The 24,851-nt window shown below is 41.7% G+C and overlaps 1 protein-coding gene across 1 annotated transcript in view; it reads left to right on the top strand.

The window, feature by feature from the left end:
• The window catches only part of PTPRT (protein tyrosine phosphatase receptor type T), a 697,808-nt gene that overhangs the window by 580,746 nt on the left and 92,211 nt on the right, over positions 1–24,851 (top strand). Inside the window, exon 14 of the mRNA XM_026656812.2 lies at positions 9,698–9,833. Within this exon, the coding sequence (XP_026512597.1) occupies positions 9,698–9,833 (136 nt within the window). The remainder of the gene's footprint in view (positions 1–9,697; positions 9,834–24,851) is intronic.

The raw sequence follows: 24,851 nt of genomic DNA on the forward strand, positions 1-24,851 counted from the left end.
TATTCTTAAACAAGAGGTGAACTTCTTACTGCAGTGAGGAGCAATAGAACATGTCCCTCCTCAATACCAAGGGAGAGGGTTTTATTCGGCCTACTTCCTGATATCCAAAAAGAAGGATGGTTGGAGGCCAATCCTCAACCTCCACCATCTCAGCCACTTCACTCACAAACTCAGACTTTGCATGGTCACGTTGGCAGCCATAATTTCATCTTTAGAAAAGGGCATGTGGTTCACGGCTCTTGACATGAAGGACGCCTACTTTCACATTGACATTCATCCCATCCACATACGCTTTCTCAGATTCATGGTAGGCGCCAACCATTTTCAGTACAGAGTACTCCTCTTCAGAATAGCAATCACCCCCAGAGTCTTAATCAAGATATTCTCGGTAGTAGTGGCCCACATCAGATGTTGTGGTTCATTGTCTTTCCCTATTTAAATGATTGGCTCCTTGTTGCCAAGTGCTGCCAGGAAGCCTACATGCCAACTTCCATGATGCTACACCTCCTCTCTTTACTGGGAATCACCTCCTCACAATCTTTGGACTTCATCGGGGGAACTTTAATTCTAACACTGCAAGAGCATATCAGCCCAAGGACAGGTTCCAGACCAAGCACAATATCATAACTCATGTCACAAAGCAACCCTTATGTACCGGTCAAGACATGTCTGTTGCTCCTAGTCATATGGCCTTGTGCACCTTCGTCACGCCATTCACAAGATTCCACCTTCATTGTCTTCAAATTTGGCTGCAGTTGGTATACTCCCTAAGCTGTTATTCTATGAACCTCACGGTGACAGTTCCAGACAGTTCCCTGCTGTGGTGGACAAATCCTCATCAGGTATGCGTGACCATGCCCTTTCTCCCTTCCTCTCTGGACAGGGCCATTATTATGGATGCTTCCCTATTAGGCTGGGAGCCCATGTGAAGAGCCACACAGCACAAGGTGCCTGGACAAGCACGGGGGTGGGGGTGAGATCTGTGTCCCTGGGTGCAGAAGCAGTCAGCCTCTGAAATTGGTGTATGGAACTGGTGTAATCAAAGCACCCTATCGGCAGCTTACCATCCTGGGAAACAAAATGTCTTGCAGATTCCCTCAGCAGACATTTTGCAGTCGACCATGAGCGTGAACTCCATGATTCGGTACTGCACAATATTTTCACTCTATGTGGGACGCCAACCAGGAATCTGTTTCCCCCACAAGCAGACAGGAAATGTGCCATGTATTGCTCCAGAGGAGCCCTAGTTCACTACTCCCAGAGCAATGCTCTGCCTCTTCCTTGCTTGGATCAGTTCATCTATGCCTTCCTTCTGCCACCACTCCTGCCACAAGTTCTACTCAAAATCTGGCAGGACAGAGCACAAGCCATACTGATCTCTCCATTTTGGCTCAGACAGTTCTAGTTTCCTAACCTCCTATGCATGTCATCCCGACCACCAATCATCCTTCTAATGTTCCTCGAGCTCCTGACCCAGTGGAACAGCTAGATTAAGTACCTCGATCTGTTTCCCTCTCACCACCTCATGGCTTGGTATTTGGATGGACATCATCCTTAGCATGTTCGTGCTCCACAGATGTACAAGAAATCCTCTGTAACATTAGAAAGGACTCTACTAGAAAATCTTACCTAGCTAATTGGAAGCACTTATCTTTCTGGGCACACCAAAGAGGCATTCTCCCAGAGACTAGATAGTCCTCTCATCTTGGACTATATCCTATCTTTGCAGCCATCAGGTTTGTTCATCAGCTCCTTGCAAGTCTACTTGGCAGTGATCAGAGCATACCATCCACCATCTCAGGACTACTCGGTCTTTGCACATCCACTGATCAATAGATTGTGGAAAGACTTAATAAGAACCTTCCCACCTACACAGAAGCCTACTCCCCAGTGGCACACAAATCTTGTTCTCTCAGCACTCAGAAGGCCCCCTTTGAGCCTTTAGCTGCTTGCTTCCATGTCCCTCCTTTCCATGAAGGTTGCTTTCCTTGTAGCCATCACCCCACAAGAAGGGTTGGAGAACTTGGAGTGATAATGACAGATCCTCCATATGTTATATTCCATGAGGATAAGATTTCTTTATGAGTACACCGCAAATTCACCCTTAAAGTAGTTTTGGAATTTCACTTTAGCCAATCAGTTTGCTTGCCTGTGTTGTTCCCAAAACAGCATGCTTCCGCAGGGGAACAAAGACTCCACTCCCTCGATGTTCAGCCGGCCATGGCTTTCTACCTACAGAGAACAAAACCAATCAGGAAACCCCTGAGGCTGTTAGTTGCAATAGCAGAAAGAGTCAGATCTCCAAATGGATCTTTGGCTGCATTCTACTCTGCTGTCAGCTTTCAAACCTCTCCCTCCACCATGGGGTAAGAGCTTATCCTGCCAAAGTGCAAGTAGCAACTATGGCATCACTTCAGGCAGTACCTCTCCTGGACATCTGTAAAGCGGACATGTGGGGCTCCTTTCACACATTTACAAGACATTATGCCCTATTGCAGTACTCTTCTGCTGATGCCTTCTTTGGAATGGTGGTGCTCTGCTCAGCCATACCATCTACAACCTCGCACCCTCCTCCTACTTAGGTACTGCTTGTCAATCATCATTTGAAGAAGAAGAAGAGGAGGATACTTACCTGTAGCTGGAGGTTCTTTGAGATGTATGGTCCCGATCAATTCCACTTCTCACCTTTCTTCCCCTTTACTTCAGATCTTATCTGATTCACAGTTGGGAAGGAATCGGTTAGACGGTCAGTCTACCCCGACCTTTATCCCCTGGGTCAGAGGCAAGAGGTGAGCCAGGGCGCATGCATGAACCAATGGATGCTGATTTCAAATTCTCCGCCTCTCGTTGCATGATTCGCATGCATCACCCACAGTGGAATAAAGATAGAGACCACAAATCTCAAAGAACTTTCAGTTACAGGTAAGTAAACCTCCTCTTCTCTTTTGTCTATGGCTCTTCATATCTTTCCCTCCAATTTCACTTTTTAATTCAACTTTGTAACCAGTATTTTAAATATGGAGCATTTGAATGTGGAGCATGGTTTGTGTGACAGGTCCTACACAGAGTAAACATGTATTTTAAATTATATTGACACTCCTTTTCAGCTCCATCCCTTCAATCACCTATCTTTTAAGAGTGTTTTTCATGTGAACCATCACCTCACTTTTTTTACCTGCTGGCTTCTCATTCTCAGTTTTTATTGCTGCCCTTCAATTTTCTAAGTGAAAATTTTCCTTAGTGTTGTCTTGTCATGTGACCGGGACATGGGTGATCATTCTTAGAGGTCTGATCAGGAGTCAGGTCTAGTGGTCCGAACAGGAGTCAAGCATAGAGGTTAGAACAGGAGTCAGTAGCCAGGAATCTGAGCCCAGTGTCATAGTTAGAGGGGTCAGAGCCCAGGATTAGAAGTGAAGTCAGATGTCAGAAATCAGAGCAGAGGGTCAGAACCAGGTTACCTGGAGTGGGGCTCCATGACAGGAGCAAGACTGGGAACAAGCAGGCACAGGAGCTATCACAGCCAGGGCAAATGCTTTGAGCAGCTGATGAACTTGAGAGCCGGTCTGCTGACTCTTCCAACCAATCAGGCAGTGTAGCCAATCAGCCAGCCTACTTCAGCTCAGCTCCGCTCAATAGGTTTCCCAGAAACTGGTTCTGCTGGAGGCCTGATTCCAGACACTACTTTCACTTCAGGTCTTTCAGCCTCTAGCAGGTTGGTGACCCACCTGCCATTCCTGTACCTAGCTTACAACTCCTTCATTTCTGCGAACTGCTCATGTTTTTACTAGCATTCCTTGAAAGGCTGTGTGATCTGATGGAATGGGCACAGGACTCAGGAAATCTGGGGTGTAGATCCTGCTGTCAAATAGTTGTGTGGTCCTGGGCAAGTCTCTGAATGCCTGTGGACCCTATTTCCTGATCTGTAAAATAAGGATAAGAATAATTAACTACCTATCTTGCATGGTTGTTATGATAATTTAATCAGTGTATGAACAGCACTTTGAACTAATAAAATACTAAGTATTAATGATTAGTAGGATTTTGGGTATCTCAGGGATACCATCTAAGTTCACACTATTCTGATTCATTAGCATAGATAAAAATCAGGATTTTAAGACAGCAGTTCAGATTGGAGTCATCTGCATTGTGAGGCTTAGGAATTATTGATACTGTAAAATTATCAATTCCAAGACAGTTAGCTGAGGCAGATTGACTCTCTTAACGTGGCTCAGAGAATTTGCGAAATGCAGCCTCTTCTGAAAAACCAAGTGAAAAACAACTTTTGCTGTATCTCCTGAGCGCTTGGAGTAAACTCAACTAATCAGATAACTAAAAGAAATAATATGAGACTCAAACTGTGTAATCTCCATCATGCAACCTGTCTCAGCCAAGTGCTGAAATATGTTGAATGAAATTTGTAATACCAGTGTCAGAAACTGTCTCAAAATATTTGAGGACATCCAGATGGGGCAAAAACTGTTGTGTCCAATTTCAAACACGTGGCAGATGTTCTAACACCATTTTCGAACACCACTATGTGTTCATAGATACAGTTTGCACTTAAATGAAAACTGATTAGGAGTACTTTTGAGTTTCAAGTCAAACACTTTTGACAGCTCAAGTATTAACCCTCTGCAGCAAGAAAGCTGCACTATTATCATATATTCTGCTCTGTCAGTGAGTCAGGATTGTCCAGCTGATGGGATGTTCTGTAACTCTTAACCAACCTCACTCCAAGACCTGAAGAGACAAAATTCAAATGGAAATTATGTAAATCCTACTATACATATTTTATTTTCAATTCCTTATTTTTTTTATTACTTTTCATACTGAAGGATCCCAAAATGTTTTTCAACTGTATGTACACAGGAATTATTTCTTACACTAATCAACTCTGTTGGAAAGCGCAATAGGGTCTTCATAATTGCAAGTGGTGAAGCCCTCAATTTTAATTCTCATCTGAAATATGGACACTTCTAAGCACAATATTCCCTGACAGCATGCCAGACTGAAAGTGAAGAATGCCATCTCCTGAGTATGCTTCACTGCTTCCTGTAATGGCATAGGTTTTCCTTTAGATAACTGCTGTTATGCCTGTTAAAGCAGATGTGGTTACAGCCTCAAAGGTGTATTATAGCATATAACTGATTTATTTATTTATACAGATCTATAGGTGGGTCTATGATAACTGCAAAGACTGTCAGAAGACTTCAAAAGAGCCTCATAATCTCACCTTGAATCTTCAGCACTTCTCTGGCAGATGGCACTATATTTGACAATTTGATATGGCAATACATAAGCTATGTTCAAAATATTGCTACTGTAAATTGATAGCTTTTATAAATGTTTGTTTTCAGACATCAGAGGGTTTTGACCTCCTGACAGTAGAATAAGGTATTTTAAACAAAAATAAATAGTATGAGACTCCAACTTTGTAACGTCCATCATGTAACCAGTCTCAGCCAAGTGCTGAAATTTGATGAATGAAATTTGAAATACCAGCATTCAAAACTGTCTCATAATATTTGAGGACATCCAAATGAGGCAAAAAGATGAGAAGTAATTCTTCCACTCTACTCCTTACTGACAAGGCCTCAGCTGAAGTATTGTGTCCAGTTCTGAGTGCCACTTTCAGGAAAGATGTTGACAAACTGGAGAAAGTCCGGAGGAGAGCAACAAAAATTATGAAAGATCTAGAAAATTTATGCAGAAAGCTTCAGCTTATGAGGAAAGATTGGGGGGGGGGACGGGTTTATTTAGTATGGAGAAGAGAAAACTGGGGCGGGACATGATGACAGTTCTCAAGTACATAAAAGGTTGTTACAAGAAGGAGGGTGAAAAATTGTTCTCGTTAACCTCTGAGTATAGGACAAAAAGCAATGGGCCTAAATTGTAGCAAGGGAGGTTTGGGTTGGACAGTAGAGAAAACTTCCTAACTGTCAGGGTAGTTAAACACTGGAACAAATTGCCTAGGGAGGTTGTGGACTCTCCGTTATTGTGGGTTTTTAAGTACAGTTTAGACAAATACCTGTCAGGAATGGTCTAGTTATTACATAGTCCTACCTTGAATACAGGGGACTGGACTAGACCAGGTCCCTTCCAGTCCTACACTTCTATCATTGTATGAAAAGTCAACATCACCCATTGGTAACCAGAAAGAGGCTGCAGGAGAAAAGACATCTGTTTCTATAAGTGATTCACAGAAACATTCTCAACCTCACCTAGTAGGATGTGTGTGAGATGGGGTGTATAAATGCGACACTACAACTAAAAGGGTTAATTAAGGAGCAACTCTGGAACAAGGTGACCCCACCCAGCTGCACCTGCAGAGCATGATCCAGCTAGTGGTGGAGCTTAATAGGGAGCCAGACCGCTCTGAATTGGCCTGACAAGGCAGAGAGAAGGCCCTACCCTGAGAGCTCCGGAGAAAGGGCAATGCAGAAACCTACTCCTGGAGAGGAAGAACCTGTTGGCTGAGCCCAGTGGGGCTGAAGGTTCAACTAGTACCTCTTCTCTCACTCCTGTGAAACAGACTGCAAGACTTTGACAAGAGAGTGGGGGTAGGAAGGAGCCCAGGGAGGCAACTGTAAGGCACTCCTGTGTAGTGGACATTTGGTAACCCTTACAGGGTCCTTCAGGGAGATAAGACTGAGTGATAACCTGACCAGAGGGTCAAGTCAATCCCCAATAAAAGACAGACCTCCATCCGGTGTGAAAGTGTCCTAGTGGAAAGACTAGAGGCATGGCAAACAAAGGTCTAACCCCCTAACCAGCAGCAAGCTCCGTCCATCACAATGCGTCATGTGGACTCTCTCTAGCGATTGGCCAGTTCACATTATTAAGGCAGTGTGGGGATGAATTCTAAAGAAGAACTTTCAAACATAAAAGAAAAAAAAGCCCCTCCAGGCTACACGGTGTGGAGTAAAGAGAGTTTCACATCAGAACTCTGGTTCTAAGCACCCTTGAACTTTGGGGGCCAGTCTGACTCTCTCTGGCTTCACATCAAATTTTAGGCTATTAGCCCATTAGTGTAGAATTTGAAATTTGCATGTGTGTCTGAAAACAAAATGTCTGGAAATTCGTTTTTTCCTTTATTTACTTGTCATCGGTCCATGTTTGCCCTTCAACAGCTGACAAGAAGAAAACAGCCTCTTGAAACAGCATCTCCTGTTTGTTTTAGGGCCAGATCCTCATCCCATTGAAGTCCATCAGTTTGGACAGGGTTTGGCCAGTAGGAACGTATTTACATCCTGTGTGTTCTTTATTTGTTTTATTTAGGCAGATGTATCCATTGTGATTCATATTGGCCAGTACAACCTTTTAAAGCACATGACAAAATAATAAGATGACAAAAATTAATCAATGAGACTCCCAACTGTGTCTCAGAAAGTTGATTCAAACACTAACTAGTCTTGGTGAACAGAGAATCCATTCAACTTTCCTTGAAGGTCAGCACACTTGGGCTTTGTCAGACCAATCAGGGAAGCAAACTTCAGAGCCATCTAATGAGAACAATTTGCTTTCCACCCTTGCTCCCCTTTCCCAACCTATAAGTGTTCAACTTTGAGGGCTGCATGTGTGAGGAGCCAGCTGACTTCAACAGACAAGATGGCTCATGCAGTCAGGTTGTGATCTTGGTTGTAAATTCAAATAACCACAATGAAGTCAGATATTGTATCAGTAGCTAAATAAATAATAGCAACAATGCAATTGATATCAGCATTTGTCCCGTAGTCTCTAAGGCAACCAAGATTCAAAATGTGACATTACCTAGGGTACAATCTGGACCGTTGAACAGCTGTGTCATCTTAATTCTCTAGCTTGGGGTGTCTTTTATGCTGCTATGCTGTCAGAACACCCACTCCTGGCTTGTTCACACAGCCATCAGCATGCAAATTCACTCCCAGAGTGCTCTGACCAATCACTCATTAATTATGTACAGGGTGATACCTGCAAGTTCTTAGTCCCAACCTTGTTCCTCCAGTAATATGTGCCTTGTACTGTCCAGCAAACTATTGAACAATACAAGCTCATAGAAAGACCATCATTTCATCAAAGGAAAATGATATATGCACCAGCATTGTTATCCCGAAAGGAGTTTCCCACACATTGGTTAACCCAAACACACTGGTTAAGATAAAACAATAAGATAAGTTTATTAACTGCAGAAAGATAGATTTTAAATGATTACAAGTGATGATGCATAAAAGTCAGGATTGGTTACAAAAGAAAATAAAACAGTAATATGCAAGCTACTACCTAACTTAACAAGTGAAGTGACTGTAAAAGCAAAGTTTTTGTCTCACCATATACGCTGTTGTTTCGCAGGCTGGGTGTTATTTCAGCCTGGGACCACTCTGTCTTAGTTTAGTTCTTTGAGAGTTGATGCCATGATCAGAGAGATGGGAGGAGGAGAGATGAAGTCAAATGTTTTCCTCCTTCTTTATAATTCAATCTCTTGTGCTAGAAACATCCGTGCTGAGTCATGGTGATGCACAGTCCATTGTGGATGTGAGCTTTGAATCGTCCCTGTGATGAACTGTAAATTTCTTGTTTATACTTCCCATCTGCTGAAGGATGGTCACTTAAGTAGGTGATCCCCCTTTAACACAAGTCTGGGGTGCTAGTCTATCTTTGTCTCTGAAAAATTGGTATGTAGGACCCCAGAATTTCTATGTATTTCAGTAACAATCATACAGTAGAATCTTATAACCTCACATATTTTAACACAATAATGATATTCAGCAGATTATGACTTTTCAAATGGTACCTTACAAGACATACTTTGTACAAAATTTATCATAGTCTTGACCATAATAGTATAGACTGTCACACAAAACCTTTAGGCTTTCTGGATCAAACTCAACACATTTAAATTTTATCTGGGAGGAAATCAATGCAGTAGCTAGTGAAGTCTACACAACATAGGTGTAATAGGCTTCCCATGAGTAGCACCGCTAAATAATTGGGCAGCCACATTCTACAAAGTGATCAACTATTGGAGGGGAAACAGAACCTTGAAGTCAGACCTTGGCAAGTAAGTGAAAGAGGAAATGCTTTTCAAAGAGTAAGTTTATAAATATATTTGATTTTTAAATGCCCACAGTGTACATTTTCTGTTGAAGTGAAAATTGTGTTGCCTTGCCAAAGACAGAAGAACTCATACGTGGAACAAAGTAGATGATTTGAGCGGGCGATGGGGTTGTTTTGTATGTTTGGATTAATGTTTGTTGAATGTGTAATCAGTGTAGTGGCAAATACATATTTTTTCTGACTGCAGAAGAAAAAATGTTGCTACAAAACTATTATGGGGATGCTTCACTGTAAACTTTGTGCTGTTTGCTGTTTCTGTCCCTAAGATTAGCACCTGCAGCTAAACTATGTAGGATTAAAATTATAACTGCTATTAATTCTCCTGCTTCTGGGTATAAGCTGATTGCTATCTGAAAAAGACATTTTCCCCTACAGTATAATATTGTAAAATTAATCAGGTGTGTTATACTGGGGCTTTACACCTCCCTCTGAAACATCTGGTACTAGCCACTGCTGAAAGCAGTAGATCAGGCTAGATGGACAATTTGACTGCTGCAATTTGTTTATAGGTATATCATTAAGTTTTAACTATTAAAATCTGATCACTGTGGGATATTTTCTACAAGTTCTAATTTTTATTTCCTTCCTCCCTCCACCTTTTAAGGAGCTTCCACCCAGAATTCCAATGCAGTGGAGCCCGAAAAGCAAGCTGACAACACAGTGAAAATGGCTGGGGTTATAGCTGGCCTTCTGATGTTTGTTATTATCCTCTTAGGAGCAATGCTCACCATCAAAAGGAGGTAAGTCTCTGCTTTGCTTCCATTGTAGAGCTACTGGCTGGGACTGCTTGTATTTTACTAAAGCTGTTACCTCAGTAGAGATAAAACACTCCACTTGTGTTCATGTGGTGGAAAGGATATGGGTGGTGGTGGTGATTTATTTGTATCAACGTAGCACCTACGAGCCAGGGCCCCGTTGTGCTGGACAAACCCAGAACAAAAAGACAGTCCATGTCCCAAAGACAAGGGACAACAGATGGAGAGACATTTGGAAGAATACAAGGAAACAATGAGACAATGTTGGCCAGCCTGATAGACAGTGTTCTCAGCCCATCAGCAGCTTAACCATTGTCAAGTGTTTTGGAGGCATCATGGGAAAAGAGTTTTGAGGAGGGTGTTAAAGGAGGATAGTGTGTCAGTTTTGTGGATATTTACCGGGAGCTCCTCTCAAATGAGGGACAGCATGGGAGAAAGCACAAAGCGGCTTGTTTGAAAATTTGACAACTGGGCAATAGAGGCTGGCATCATGAAGCAGGAGTCAAGATCTCCAAAGTGACTGAGAGATGATAGGTAGGGCAGATGTAGGCTATGAAAGGCCTTGAAAGTGAATACAAGTAGCTTATATTTGATGTGATAGAAAATGGGGAGCCAGTGGAAGGATGTAAAGAGAGGAGTGACATGGTCAAAGTGACAAGCTAGGAAAATCTTTGCAGCACCATACCAGTGGGGCAAGGTTGTATTTATCAAGGCCAGAGAGAAGGATGCAAGATGATGAGAGCATGGACAAAGAGTTTTAGCTGTGTGTGTGGATAGAAAAGGCCCTATCCTAGAGATGTTATGCAGAAAGAATCAGCAAGATGTAGACATAGTCTAGATGTGTGAACCTAGAGAGAGGGCCAAGCTGAAGAAGGCAGGTAGAATGGGGGTGCTGTCCACAGCAATTGAGAAAGGAGGTAGGAGGGAGGGACAGCGGGGAGATTAGAAGGAAACAGGTCTAGAGGAGGAGATCTGTAAGTTGTCAGAATGGATATGGTAGTTGAATTTGCATTTGTGGATGACATTATCCAGAGATAAGATGTGGAGAAAGAAGAGAAGGGGACCAAGGACAGAGTCCTGTGGAATCCCTCAGAGAAAACCAGTGGGAGGATGAGGACCCTCCAGAGGACACACTGGAGCGATTATAGAGGTAGGGGAGAATCAGGAGAAAACTGAGTCCTGGAAGCCAGTGGAGGACAGGATTTCAAGAAGAGGAGCATGGTCAAGTGTGTTGAAGGTGGCTGACAGGTAAAGGAGTATGGGGACAGAGTATTGATTCTAAGTTTTGGTGAAGAAGATGTCATTAGAAACTGGTGAGAGTGATTTCAGTGGAGTGCTAGGGGTGGAGGCTGTATTGGGAAGCAGGGCCGGCTTTAGGAAGTGCGGGGCCCGATTCGAATACCCGGTGGCGGTCCAGGTCTTCGGCGGCACTTTGGCGGTGAGTCCTTCACTCTCTCTGGGTCTTCCGCGGCACTGAAGGACCCACCACTGAAATGCCGCCAAAGACCGGAAGTGCCGCCGAAGACGTGGACCGCCGCCGGGTGAGTAAAAATTAAAAAGGCGCCTAAGTTAGGCACTCTTCTTTAGGGCGTGGGGCCCTCTTAGGCACTGGCGTGGGGTCCTCTTAGGCGCAGGGCCCAATTCGGGAGAATCAGCCTAAAGCCAGCCTGCTGGGAAGGTCTGGGACAGAACTGAAGGGTGAGGAACTTCAGAAAGTGATTATCGACAGCTTGTTCAATGATCTTAGAGATTAAAAGGGAGATGGGGCAAGTGGGGGTCATTGGAGGGTTTTTGTAAGATGGGAGAAAGTAAGAATGTTTGTAGTGTGAGGGGAAAGAGCTAGAGAGAATGAGAAGTTAAAAAGAAGAGTAAGAATGGAGACAAGAATGGGCCCAGGGGCACTGGGACAAGTAAAGAGGTTAGAGGAGGAAAGCAGACAAGAAACGTTCTAGCTTTGAGATTTTGTCCAGGGGAGTTAGAGGGCTATGTGAATCACACTACAATAGTAAATCTGGTTGAATTGTCTGGTTTTGACTTGTCTGTTGAAGGAGGCTCTTGTGGTTAGAGTATGGACCTATAACCTGGAGTGCTGGGTTCTAGACCAGATTCTGCAAGCCACTGCATAACCATGGGAAAGTCACTTTGCCTGTCTGAAAAAAAGGGTAACAATACCTCAAATATTTGTTGAGAGCTTATTTGTAAAGCATTTTCAGATCCTCAGATGAATGATGCTATATATGTGCAAAGTAGTGTTATTAAAATGAAATTTGAGCTGTTTTGCAGTTTGGAATTTTACTCTGTTTTGCACATTTCTTAAACTTGTCATTATTTTACAATTATCCTTCATTCTGCCTTTGGAGAGAGAGAAGATGCGATTTTGCAGATGCATGCGGCATTCCCATGTGATTTCTAAATGACTGGCTGTGAAATGTGGCAGAGATTTCAGCAGAAAATTGCTTTATTTTATTTTATTTTATTTTAATTTTTTTTTTTTTTACGTGAGCGGGTGAGGATGCTGGAGTGGCTTATTCTAGGGTGATGATTATCTCGCCGAGTGTGGTGTGTTTGTGCTTGCTTAGAGACAGCCATTTCCTTTGGAATATGAGTTCAGCTGGACAGAGCGTTAAAATCTTGCAGTGGGGAGAAGTGATTTCTGAGAGTTTATTTTTGTTCATGTTTGGCTGAAACTGTCTGAAATTGTTGCTGCTGTGGATAGAATCAAAGTTTTCAAGCAGTTCACCTTTGTGTGACTGTGCGCTTTCTTTGTGAACTGTTGGTTCTCAAACTTTGAAATAGAGCATAGCTTGTAGCTGGTTTTTCTGTTATCAGTTTAAGAGCTCCTACCATGTAACATACAGATATGATTCAGAAAACAGATAGGACACAGATATGTTTCGTACCAAGGAGGGATTTTGCATGTGTTGGGATTTTTTTGACAGTTACTTTTCTGAATCTATCTCTACTTTTCAACATGATTGGTGTGGTCAGATGTTGGCTGCGTACGTGTTTATTCAGTGTGCTGTCCCAGCTCTGCGGAGATAGCAGACCTTAATTAAACTGCCTAATAAATTTACAGATTTGGTTTTTAGCAAAGGCACCCGGCTAGGTTTATTGTTGGCGAAGCACGGTAACAGCATCTGGCAGACTCTACGAGTATACGAAGACATGTAGGCTCGTGACAATGAACGCAGCTTAGGTAGTGGTGGGACTTTCCACTGCTCCCTAGGCTGGCCAAAGATTATACCCCATTACAAACAAGTTAGTACTGTCCCTTTGACATAGTTAGTTACTGCCCCCTGACATCGCTAGTTATTACCCATTATTTTGTACATGTTGGTTTAAATAAAACATCTTTATTACATACTGTCATCCTAACCTTATCTTTTAAAAGAGGTCAGTGTGTTCTGTTATCCGTGGGAAATGTTTTTGTACCATCCTTAATATCAAAATGCTCTGGTCCCTTAATACTGGGATGTGTTTGCATAAGCACTCTGTAACTAGCACTTCTTAGGAATGTGTATTTCTGCAATATTAGCCCTGTTCTTGCCAAATTCTGTAAGGAGGTCCTGTCTCATGCCAGGTCTCTAATACAAGGGCTTATGTCTCAGTCTCTCTTCCTACTACATTTCTGATCCTAGATGAAACCTGAGCTGCCTGATCCAACCCAGCCTTAGTTAGACAGCTACCGTTTATATATTTGAGTAGCCCCATTGACTTTGGTAGGTCCACTAGCATGAGTGAGAACTACTTATGTGACTGAGGGGATGCAGGGTAAGGCACTCATTCCTAGACAGTATTAAAACTTTCCTTCAGCTTATTTGCCACCTTTCGTAGTGCACACTGCTGAAAATTCGAAGAAGGGCACACAAGAGATGGCCACAAAAATGCATGTTCATTTATTGTGCCCATTGACACATGCAAATAAAATAATACTTGAGCATGTAAATTGTCTGTTAATTACATCGCTACTGAGTGCCTTAAAAATCCATTAGAGAGACAAAGTGAGTGATGTAATATTTTTATTGTACCAACTTCTGTTGGGGAGAGGTACAAGCTTTTGAGCCACACAGAGCTCTCCTTCAGGTCTGGGAAAGGTGTTCCCAGCATCACGGTAAAATGCAAGGTGGGGCATATTGCTTGGCATAAGTAATTAGCACATATTCAAAGGAACCATTTAAGGTAAAGTGGCCCGTTAACACCTCTGTAGTCATAGGACAAAAAGAGGGGGTCAGTGGGTTATAGATTATTGTAAGAAGCCATAAATCCAGTGTGTTTGTTCAGTCCATGCTTTTTAGTGTCCAGTAATGAATTTAAGCTCCCAGGCTCATCTTTTGAAAGTGTTGTGCAGGTTTCCTTTGAGGCTGAGGAGTCAGATATAGTGTGATTGCTTTGTGAATAGCATTTGCCCACTGGTGATGGGAAGAAGGGATTTGAACAGGGATCTGCCACAACTCAAGTGAGTGCCCTAACCACTGGGCTATGGGATATTCTGAGGTGAAGCTCCCTCAATCTCTTCTATTGAAGCTGTTGCACTTTGGAAAAATAATTAGTCATTGGAACAGGGGGACTGGATCCCGGGTCTCCCCATCTTGGGGGAGTGCTCTGACCACCAGGCTACAGAGTCATTCTCATGCTTGTGTGCTCTCTCTCACTCTGAGTCATTCCTCCCACCCCACACCTTCTTGCTAAAACAGCATAAGGCAAGTAAGTCTAAAGAGGATTCCTGGATCTGAATCACAAGAGGAAATAGACACCTTGCTGCAGCCCACACTTAGGTGTCTATATCTGTGAGAGGGGTGGGTCTTAATGCACACCCCTCTAGATGGCATCTTCCACTGGCTAGCTTAGATAGGTCCCCCCTAGCACACTAGCTTTTGTTAATTGCAGTCTAAGGTGCTTATCTCTCCCCATTCATTGTACAGAAGCTTAGGTGCCTAACTCAGACTTTGTGTATTGCAGTGATTTTACCAAATGCCTAAAAGTTAGGCAGTGTGATGCAGTAGTGTCACAATGCCTAATTCTTTTTGTGCATCCCAGCTGTCATAAATATAAAGGGAAGGGTAACAACCTTTCTGTATACAGTACTATAAAATCCCTCCTGGCCAGACGCACCAAAATCCCTTTACCTGTAAAGGGTTAAGAAGCTCAGGTAACCTGGCTGACACCTGACCCAAAGGACCAATAAGGGGACAAGATACTTTCAAATCTTGGGGGGGAGGCTTTTGTTTGTGCTCTTTGTTTTGGTGGTGTTCACTCTTGGGACTAAGAGGGACCAGACATCAATCCATGTTCTCCAAATCTTTATGAACAAGTCTCTCATATTTCAAACTTGTAAGTAACAGCCAGGCAAGGCATATTAGTTTATCTTTCTTTTCTCAACTTGTGAATTTTACCTTTGCTAGAAGGAGGTTTATCCCTGTTTTGTTGTAACTTTGAAACTAAGACTAGAGGGGGTTCCTCTGGGCTCTTTGAATCTGATTACCCTGTAAAGTTATTTTCCATCCTGATTTTACAGAGATGATTTTTACATTTTCTTTTTAATAAAATCCTTCTTTTAAGAACCTGACTGATTTTTCCATTGTCCAAAGACCCAGGGGTTTGGGTCTTTGATCACTTTGTAACCAATTGGTTAGGATATTATTCTCAAGCTTCCCCAGGAAAGGGGGTGTAAGGGTTTGGGGGATATTTTTGGGGGGAAGAGGAACTCCAAGTGGTCCTTTCCCTATTTCTTGTTAAATCACTTGGTGGTGGCAGCGTACCAGGTTTTAACCTAAGCTGGTAGAAATAAGCTTAGGGGGCTTTCATGCGGGTCCCCACATCTGTACCCTAGACTTCAGAGTGGGGAAGGAACCCTGACACCAGCCCTGGTTCCTTTCAGCATTGATAGCCTCTCTCATAATTCTGTTGACCTGTGGTGTCTTGTTATAAATCATATATGTTGCTCTGAAGAAAACAAACAGCACCTTTCTGATGGTGATCAGAAATCCAGTATCAAGGGATACAGTTTTTCTTTTCTTAAGCTTAGCTTAGCTTAGTCCAGTCAGAGACTTTAATATGCTGTAACTACTTGGGAGATTCTCATTTTCTGTAAGTATCTTTTCCTAATTTGCAGTTAAAAGCACAACTGAGCAAAGTTTGCATAAGCAGACATGTTTTGCCAGGACCTGTATAGTAGTACTGTAAATGTTTCAGTGACAGTACCTGGAGATATTAAAATGCATAGAGTTCTTTTTAGTATGTGAGGTGTTTGTAATAAATTCTGATCAGGAAAGACGTCTGAGTTCCAAATTTTGCCATAGATCATGTGCTAATTTTCAGGATTTGCAGTACATGGAAGTGAACTCCTGCATAGAATCATAGAAATGTAGGACTGAAAGGGACCTCAATTGGTCATTTAGTCCAGTCCCTTGCATTGAGGAAGGACTAAGTTCCTGACAGGTGTTAACCTGTTCTTAAACAGCTCCAGTAACGGGGATTCCACAACCTCCCTTGATAATTTGTTCGGTGCTTAACTACCCTTACAGATAGGAAGTTTTTCCTAATGTGTAACCTAAATCTCGCTTGCCTCAATTTAAACCCATTACTACTTCTGTCCGCAGTGGTTAAGGAGAACAATTTATCACCTTCCTTTTTATAACAGCCTTTTACGTACTTGAAGACTTTTATCATGTCCCCCTTTAGTCTTTTCCAGACTAAACAAACCCAGTTTTTTCAATCTTTCCTTATAGGTCATATTTTCTAGACTAGACCTTTTGTTGCTTTCCTTAGGACTTTCTCCAATTTATCCACATCTTTCCCAAAGTGTGGTGCCCAGAACTGGACACGATACTCCAGATGGGGTCTCATCAATGCTAAGTAGAGTGGAAGAATTAATTCTCGTGTTTTGCTTACCATGTTTGTGCTAATACATCCCAGAATGATGTTTGCTTTTTTAGCAACAGTATTCCATTATTAACTCCTACTTAGTTTGTGATTCTCTATAAACCCCAGATCCTTTTCTGCAGTATTCCTTCCTAGGCAATCATTTCCCATTTTGTATATGTGCAATTGATTATTCCTTCCTAAGTGTAGTACTTTGCATTTGTCCTTATTGAATTTCATCCTATTTATTTCAGATCATTTCTCCAGTTTGTCAAGATCATATTGAATTCTAATACTGTCCTTCAGAGTGCTTGCTATCCCCCTCAGCTTGATATTGTCTGCAAACTTTATAAGTGTACTCCCTATGCCATTATCCAGATAAGTTATGAAGATATTGTATAGAACTGGACCCAGGGCTGATCCTTGCAGGACCCCACCCAATATGCCCTTCCAGCTTGACTGTGAACCATTGATAACTACCCTCCGAGTATGGTTTTCCAACCTGTTGTGCACCCATCTTATCATAGGTTCACCTAGGCTATATTTCTCTAGTTTACTTATGAGAAGGTCATGTGACACAGTCTCAGAAGCCTTACTAAAGTCAAGATATATCACATCTACTGCTCCCCACATCCACAAGACTTGTTACCTTGTCAAATAAGGATATTAGGTTGGTGGGACATGATCTGTTCTTGACAAATCCATGTTGACTGTTACTATTATTGTTGTGTATTTGGTTGTCGTGGAAGGTTTACAGCATTCTGTGTCTCCAGTGATTTCTTCCTAAAACTGTTGCCCCCAAGGATATAACAGTTATCACCTTATTATCTTCTAGGTGCTTACAAATTGACTGATTATTTGCTCATTTTGTTCCCAGATACTGAAGTTAAGATGGCTGGTCTATAATTCCGTGGGTTGTCCTTGTTCCCTTTGTATATATAGGTACTATATTTGACCTTTTCCAGTCCTCTGGGATCTCATCCATCCTCCACAAGTTCTCAAAGATAATCATTAATGGCTCAGAGATCTCTTCAGTCTGTTCCTTAGGTATTCTAGGATTTATTTCATCAGGCCTGCATGCATGCTCACAAATAGGTTCCAAAGATTAGGATCACTCCATCATTAACCCTTCAGTCTTTTCCCTGGTCACTTTCTTGGTCCCAACATTGTGCCGTTTCTTATGCTGTTCCCTGTGCTTGGTAGAGCCTCACATATCTTTGTTTTCCAACCACCCCTCTCTCTTCTGTCAACTCCCTCTGTAAAATCCACTTGTTCCATGAAGCTTTCCTGCATTGGTCCACTCTTTGGTCTGCATATTTTTAAAAATATCCATGCTGGATTCTTACTCACTGCTGATCTGGCTTGTCACTGCTTCTCCAGCTCGTCACTGCTTCTCCAGCTCCCAACACAAGAGTTTGAAAATATCATGATAGAGGAGTCTTCGAAGTGGAATTGCAGGGAGGTAATTTTATTTCTTCAAAGCTACTGAGCCAGATCCTCAGCTGGTGTAAATCAGCTTGCATCCATTGACATCACTGATCGCAGTGGAGCTGTGCTGATCTACACCATCTGCGGATTTGGTCCATCATCACTGCGTAATCCTTGCTCTTGAATTGTAAGCTGGAGAGCCAGCAAAAGGCTAGGTGACCAAGGAGTAAGAATCCTAAGAAGCAGAGGTAAGTAATTGGTTGCATCCAAGTTAGATTTTAAGCTTTTTCGAAGCAGAAATTATCATCAACTTTGTTTTGTAAAGTGCTTATGCGTGGTTACTGCACCATATAAATAATCATTCCTTAGTGACCAGGAGGAAACTCAGGGGCTACTTTATAGAGTTAACGGGTTGTTTATGTGGTATTTATATACAGTCACTGGATTATTGTCCTTTTTCATATCCTTTTAGTTGAGGTGGGAAGAGTAGGCAATGTTCGGACCCATACCTGTGTGACAAGTTGGACCCCTTGGGAAGCCACTTGAGGTGCTGAAGATACCACTGAGTCTACCTGTTCTGCCAGCATGGGCCCCCTTTACTCTCTTGCTGAGCCAGGCTCTTAAAACCTCCTCTAACACACACACAGGCAGGGCCACACCCAGCTGCAGATCAGCTTTGGGAAGACTCATTTTAAGGGACTTGCTCCAGCACTCAGATGTCCACCTCCCTTGGAGTACAGACGCAAAGATATATTATGAAATTCGCCTCTTCCCTCAATGTGGAAGAGAGATGTGCACACTTCTTGTTCCCGTCTCCCCAGTTAGAAATTGCATAAACTGGGTTATATTGTAAACCAGAAATAAGTTTAACAACTAAAATAGGTGTATTTTAAGTAGTTAAGGAGGAAGCAGACAAAACAAGGCAGATTACTAAGAAAATAAAACAGAGCACACAAACTAAGCTTAATACACTAAAGAAACTGGTTACATGGAAATTCTCACCCTAAATTTGGTTTTAATAATCTTCTTCACAGGCCAGATGCCCTTCCAGCCTGGGCCCAGTTCTTTCCCTCAGTTCAGTCTTAGTGGTTTCCAGCAGTCATCTTCGGTGGGGTAGCAGGGGAGAACTGACGACCTGGATTACCTCACTCCCACCCTTACATAGTGTTGTCAGATGCTACCGGTGTGGTGCTCTGCTTTCTCCTATGTTGGTATCACTCGGCTGCGTGCGTGTGTTCCCTCTGTGTGCTGCCCCAGCTCTGCGCAGATAGCTGACCCAGCAGACCCGAAGAGAACCCCCAGTGACCACAGAGTCTAGTAAGATGCAAAGTCACGTTGACCAGGTTTATTGCGACCTCAGACACAGTTGCAGCTCCCTGTAGATTACTTAGTCTACCGGGCATACTACGAGAAAGTGCCTCTTGGCAATGGACCCGGCTCAGTCAGTGGCGGGACTTTCCACTGCCCCTTTGACCGGACAAAGACACCACCCCAGGGATACATTCTTATACACGGGTACAAACAAGTTACACATCACTCCTGACGTATTGAGGTGCAACCCCTCTACGCAGCAAGGTACAACCCTTCTACGTAGTAAGGTGCCGCCTCTCACCTTGTACATGTTGGTTTGATCAAAACAACACTATCCATCATATTCCCCTTTTGGCCCTGTCATTGGGATGGGTCAGCCTGTTCCTTGTTGAGTGTGGAATGTACAAGTATGTGAATGTTCTGATATCTGGTGTCCAGTACCTTTTAGGTATGTCTCTTTTTGCAGTATCAGCCCTTTCCTTGCCAGCTTCTGTGAGCAGGGCCTGCCTCTGGCTCACAGCTTAACTTTATGTTAGCAAAGTCTTGACCATTACTTTAGTTCAGGCCTTAGGCCTCATACCAGGCCTCTGATACCAAGGTTTATATCTCAGGGCCTCCTCTTACTACATTCCCCCACTTTTTGTCTTTTTACGGGGAGGATGTTTACCCATCTTCCTGGAAAAGCATAATGCATGGACTAAAGATAACCCAGTGGGCTAAACACTGTTATGTGGTTACCTTCTTTTACCATTCATACACTCATGCCCCATCCGTCTGTTTAGTCTGCACATTCCCTCGTACGACTGGCAGACAGATTTTATTATCCAATTATTTTTTAGTCCCTTATGGTGGGCCTGGGAATGTTAGGCCCGGGACCATGACTGAGGAATGTAGTATTATGATTGAGCCTTAGAGGCACTCCCAAATAATTAATATATATGAATTATATGGATATGGCATATATACTTGTAGTGTGTATGGGCATATATGTATAGTATGTATGTGTACATATGACACCACCTTATATCCAAGCATAACCATGTTTTTCCAGTCTGGTGTTGTACTCTGGCCCTTTTACTTTGGTGACACAGATAGAAACACACTCCTATTAGGGCAATTCCAGTTATCACCTGTCTCACTATTAGCAGTAGACTGAGTGTTTTGAAATACTGGGATAGGGATTGTGATAGTGTGTCCCACAGTGCTATGTATATGAGAAGAAAAACAGAAATTTGGAGTAGTGACACTACCACTGAGACCTTTATATATAAATATATTGTAATTAGTTACTACACAGTACTGTCCATTCATGTTATAGGTTACCCTTATGGCTGGTTGTCACCCTCTGGTAAGCTTTACTGCGCAGGAAATAGAAGTGGCTAGCTTCTCTGTTCCATTGGTTACACGGCTCTGCGATACACCAGTAGTTGACATAGATCCAGTTGTTTCTTATGGATGCTGTCTTCCGGATAACCTACTGAATGGACAGTAACCAATTTATCAAATAGTGCTGTGTCGGGATGTAGTATTGGTACCCAGACACTGAACAAGATTGTTTTGAATAACATGTGCCTCAGTTAGGATGCAGTGTCACTGACCCAAATTATGACTGGTACTAGCAGGCAATGTGTTTACTCAATTTGTAGTTACTATGTAACTTTTTGTTTGTTTACCACTTTTTTTTCCTTGCCTTCAGGTTGTTTGCTGCCATTTGTTTGTTAATTTTTACCTATGTGTTGAGCAAGGTTATGCACATTGTGAATGTTGTACAGCAATAATACAATACAGCAGTAAAACAACAGTACAACAATAATATAGTAGTACAGCAATAAGACAGTTGTTTTTACATAGTAACCAAGTTGAAATTAAATGATGGCTTATTCTGGTCCAGCTAGTGGCTTTTAGCTGATTGTTAACTTAATTGTCCATATATGGTAGATAGAGGTGTATTTAACCAGTCTCTTATTTATAAAGCACTTCATTTTTCTTTTCTTGATGCTTGGGGGTTTCTTCACTGTATACTGATATCATCTGGTATTTTTGTGGCGTGATGTCTTCTGGTGTCTTTAGTCTGTGGGATGCAACTTAAACAACTTTTTTTAGTTAACAGAGTAAAGTTTTTGTTTTTTGTTTTTGTTTTCAGTAACCCAAACTTAATACACAGTTTAACTTAGTTTGTTTACAATGTAATAAGAACAAGGTAATAGGGACCGAGCCTTTTATAACACAAGCTATACTTTTTCAATTGTTGTATAGACATTCATTTTCATTTGAAGTGCATTACTAATATTTTTATACGAAATGTAATGCTTAATGGCTAAAATAAATGCTCACAATCTTCCATGAGAAGGTGTATTGCTTTCCCTTGCTGAACAATTTGTTTCAGCAAAGGAGTTAACAGAATTTTTACCTAGCTTTTTAGAGTTAATTTGCTTGTGATACCAATTTCACTCTTGTTAACTGTTTAGAAGCACAACTTTAACAACCACTGCTTCCCATTAACATAACATAACATAACAAAAGAAAAGCATAAAAAATTAAACCAAAATAAATTTTAAATACAGTACTTTGAGGGTATTTGAGGGTATACTTTCATGATGCTTTGTTATGTTTGGGAGCCAAAGGTGGAAACCTGTTCAAATTGTTTAGTTAGCTTTATGCATAAATTGTTATTTTAAAACATTTTGGTTATGATATTCTTATAACTATATTTAAAAGTACAAACAAGTTTATAAAAAGCCCAAACAAAAAATTAACATTTTGTTAATATTACTTTTACCTTAATGTTGAGGTTTCCCCTTACATTTTTTCTTTGAATAACAAATAAAAAAAAATGTTAAAAAACAAAATAAAACTGTGATTGATAAGAGAATATTTTTTGTTTGCAATTGCATTATTTGTTGAGGCAGAAATATATGTACATATATTTGTAACTAAAACTTTTTTGAACTTTGCACAAAAAATTGGTGCTAATAATACTATGATTATACCCCAACCATGATCTTAAAATAGTGTGGTACCACATATACATAAATTTTTAAAAGGGTATAAAATTGACTTTTGTTGCAACAAAATAAAAATAATAAAAAATAGTCACGTGACACACACAACATACAACACAAGACAACACACATGACATACAGGACAAACTTACAATTAACAACAAATGGCGCAGAATTCTATTCATAACTATACAAAATAAGGCAATAAAAAAAATAAAAAGGGTTAAACATTTGAATAAACAAATTATTTCCTTATTTAAAATTTGTAACATAAATTGATAAAAAATATATTAATATTTGCTAAATGTATTGTACTAATTCGGTAACAAGGAATTTTGCATTACTTTATATTTAACATTATTTTAAACCTCTGCTGTATGGAAATAAGAAAAGCCCATGTTTCAAATATTAGTGAGTGGTTAGGATTAGAAGCAGAGTGTGCATTTCTGTTGCTTTGCAACCATATCTTCAAGAAAGTTAGGAATAATTCCAGCTGTTGCATTCCTGAAGGGTTAAAATACTTAATTTACTGGATTTATTTAAAGTAAAGTTTTTACCTTGTTTTCTTTTTGTTTCTTGTTTTATTCTGTTTTCAATTGCTTTATCTTTTGGAGGTTTCTGTAAAAACTATAACTTTTAACTTTTAAAACAAAGAGAGAGAGCAGAATTGAGGAGAGGCGGGGGAAAGGGGAGGGTGTTGAAGAGCAACCTAGGAAGGTAGCGAGACTTGAGCCAAGAGAGATTAACTCTATCAAGATATTTGAAAGTACAGGCAGCAGCAGCAAGTTTAGCAAACTAAGAAAGCATATAAAGGACAAAACTTAACCGGTATGTACAAATATTTGAGAAAGAAGGTTCTATTTTCAGATATGAGCGCGGAGTGTGGTTCCGTGGGTCAAAGCAGTTGGGAACCTGCACAGTTAAGAACCGCGCCCCTGTTTTTTATCCTGGCTTTGGGAGGAGAATGGGGGTAGTTACCTGCTTTTGTAAAACCTGAATTTGTTCCCCCAATGTCTGTTGCTTTTGTGTGCATGCCAAATGGATGGTGGGAGTGCCCTTTTTTGCTGCAGTTAACTGGTTTTGGGCAACTCCATGTGTTAATGCATCAATTCTAGGTGTTAACCCACTTAATTTTGGTTTTTTACTTTGAAATTCTTTTTTATTCACTCCCCTGCGATCGAGTCGCAGCTCCTGTCTCCTAATGTGCTCTGTGAACTGTTCCATATTTTCCTTCATTTGATTTACCAATTCTGTGAAAGTATTGTTTGCTACTCTTTCCTTCTGTGCACTTACTTGTCCCGTTCTGACAGGCACCAGTCTAGGTCTCAGTTTAAGTTTACCTGGAACCTGGCTTTTATCATAAGGTGGTGGTTGCAATGCATTGGACCCCTTTTCATCTTTTAATTTTACTAGGACCACCTTTTTCCACTTCTGTCCCCATTCTTCAGGCACAGGGTAGCTACTTGAAGCCTGCTGTTTACCACCAATATTTATAACAGGGGGTGGCACATGTATTTTTTGTAGGTTCCTTGCAGCAGTTTCCAATGTTTTATTCTGTTCCTGTACTGGTTATCTCTGGGCTGCTTGCCACCCTGCAAGGGCGGTTGGAGCATTCCAGGGCTGTGTAGCTTCTTTTATTGCTTTTTTACTTTTATTTTTTAGAGCCTCGGTTTCTACCATCGCTCTCCATATGCCAGTCCATGTTTCCCCACTCTCTTTTTTAAATTCATATGGACCCCCTTTACTGGCAATCCAGCAGGTCCAAGAGTTATCAAACTCAAGATCATAAGGGAGGGGATCAGGGGGTTCCCTAGTTCAAGGTTTGCTGCCATGTTAGATTGTGATTCTTACCACGGCAGGTTCGCTTACTCACCAGATCAGCGGTCGGGGTCACCAGTGTTGTCAGATGCTACCGGTGTGGTGCTCTGCTTTCTCCTACATTGATATCACTCGGTTGCATGCGTGTGTTCCCTCTGTGTGCTGCCCCAACTCTGCACAGATAGCTGACCCAGCAGACCCGAAGAGAACCCTCAATGACCACAGAGTCTAGTAAGATGCAAAGTCACGTCGACCAGGTTTATTGCAACCTCAGACACAATTGCAGTTCCCCGTAGATTACTTAGTCTACCGGGCATACTACGAGAAAGTGCCTCTTGGCAATGGACCCGGCTCAGTCAGTGGCGGGACTTTCCACTGCCCCCTCGGCCGGACAAAGACACCACCCCAGGGATACATTCTTATACACGGGTACAAACAAGTTACACATCACTCCTGACGTATTGAGGTGCAACCCCTCTACGCAGCAAGGTACAACCCTTCTACGTAGTAAGGTGCCGCCTCTCACCTTGTACATGTTGGTTCGATCAAAACAACACTATCCATCATATTCCCCTTTTGGCCC

This window comes from Terrapene carolina, unplaced genomic scaffold (assembly GCF_002925995.2).
Source record: "Terrapene carolina triunguis isolate 2854851 unplaced genomic scaffold, T_m_triunguis-2.0 Scaffold233, whole genome shotgun sequence".
Taxonomy (NCBI): domain Eukaryota; kingdom Metazoa; phylum Chordata; order Testudines; family Emydidae; genus Terrapene; species Terrapene triunguis.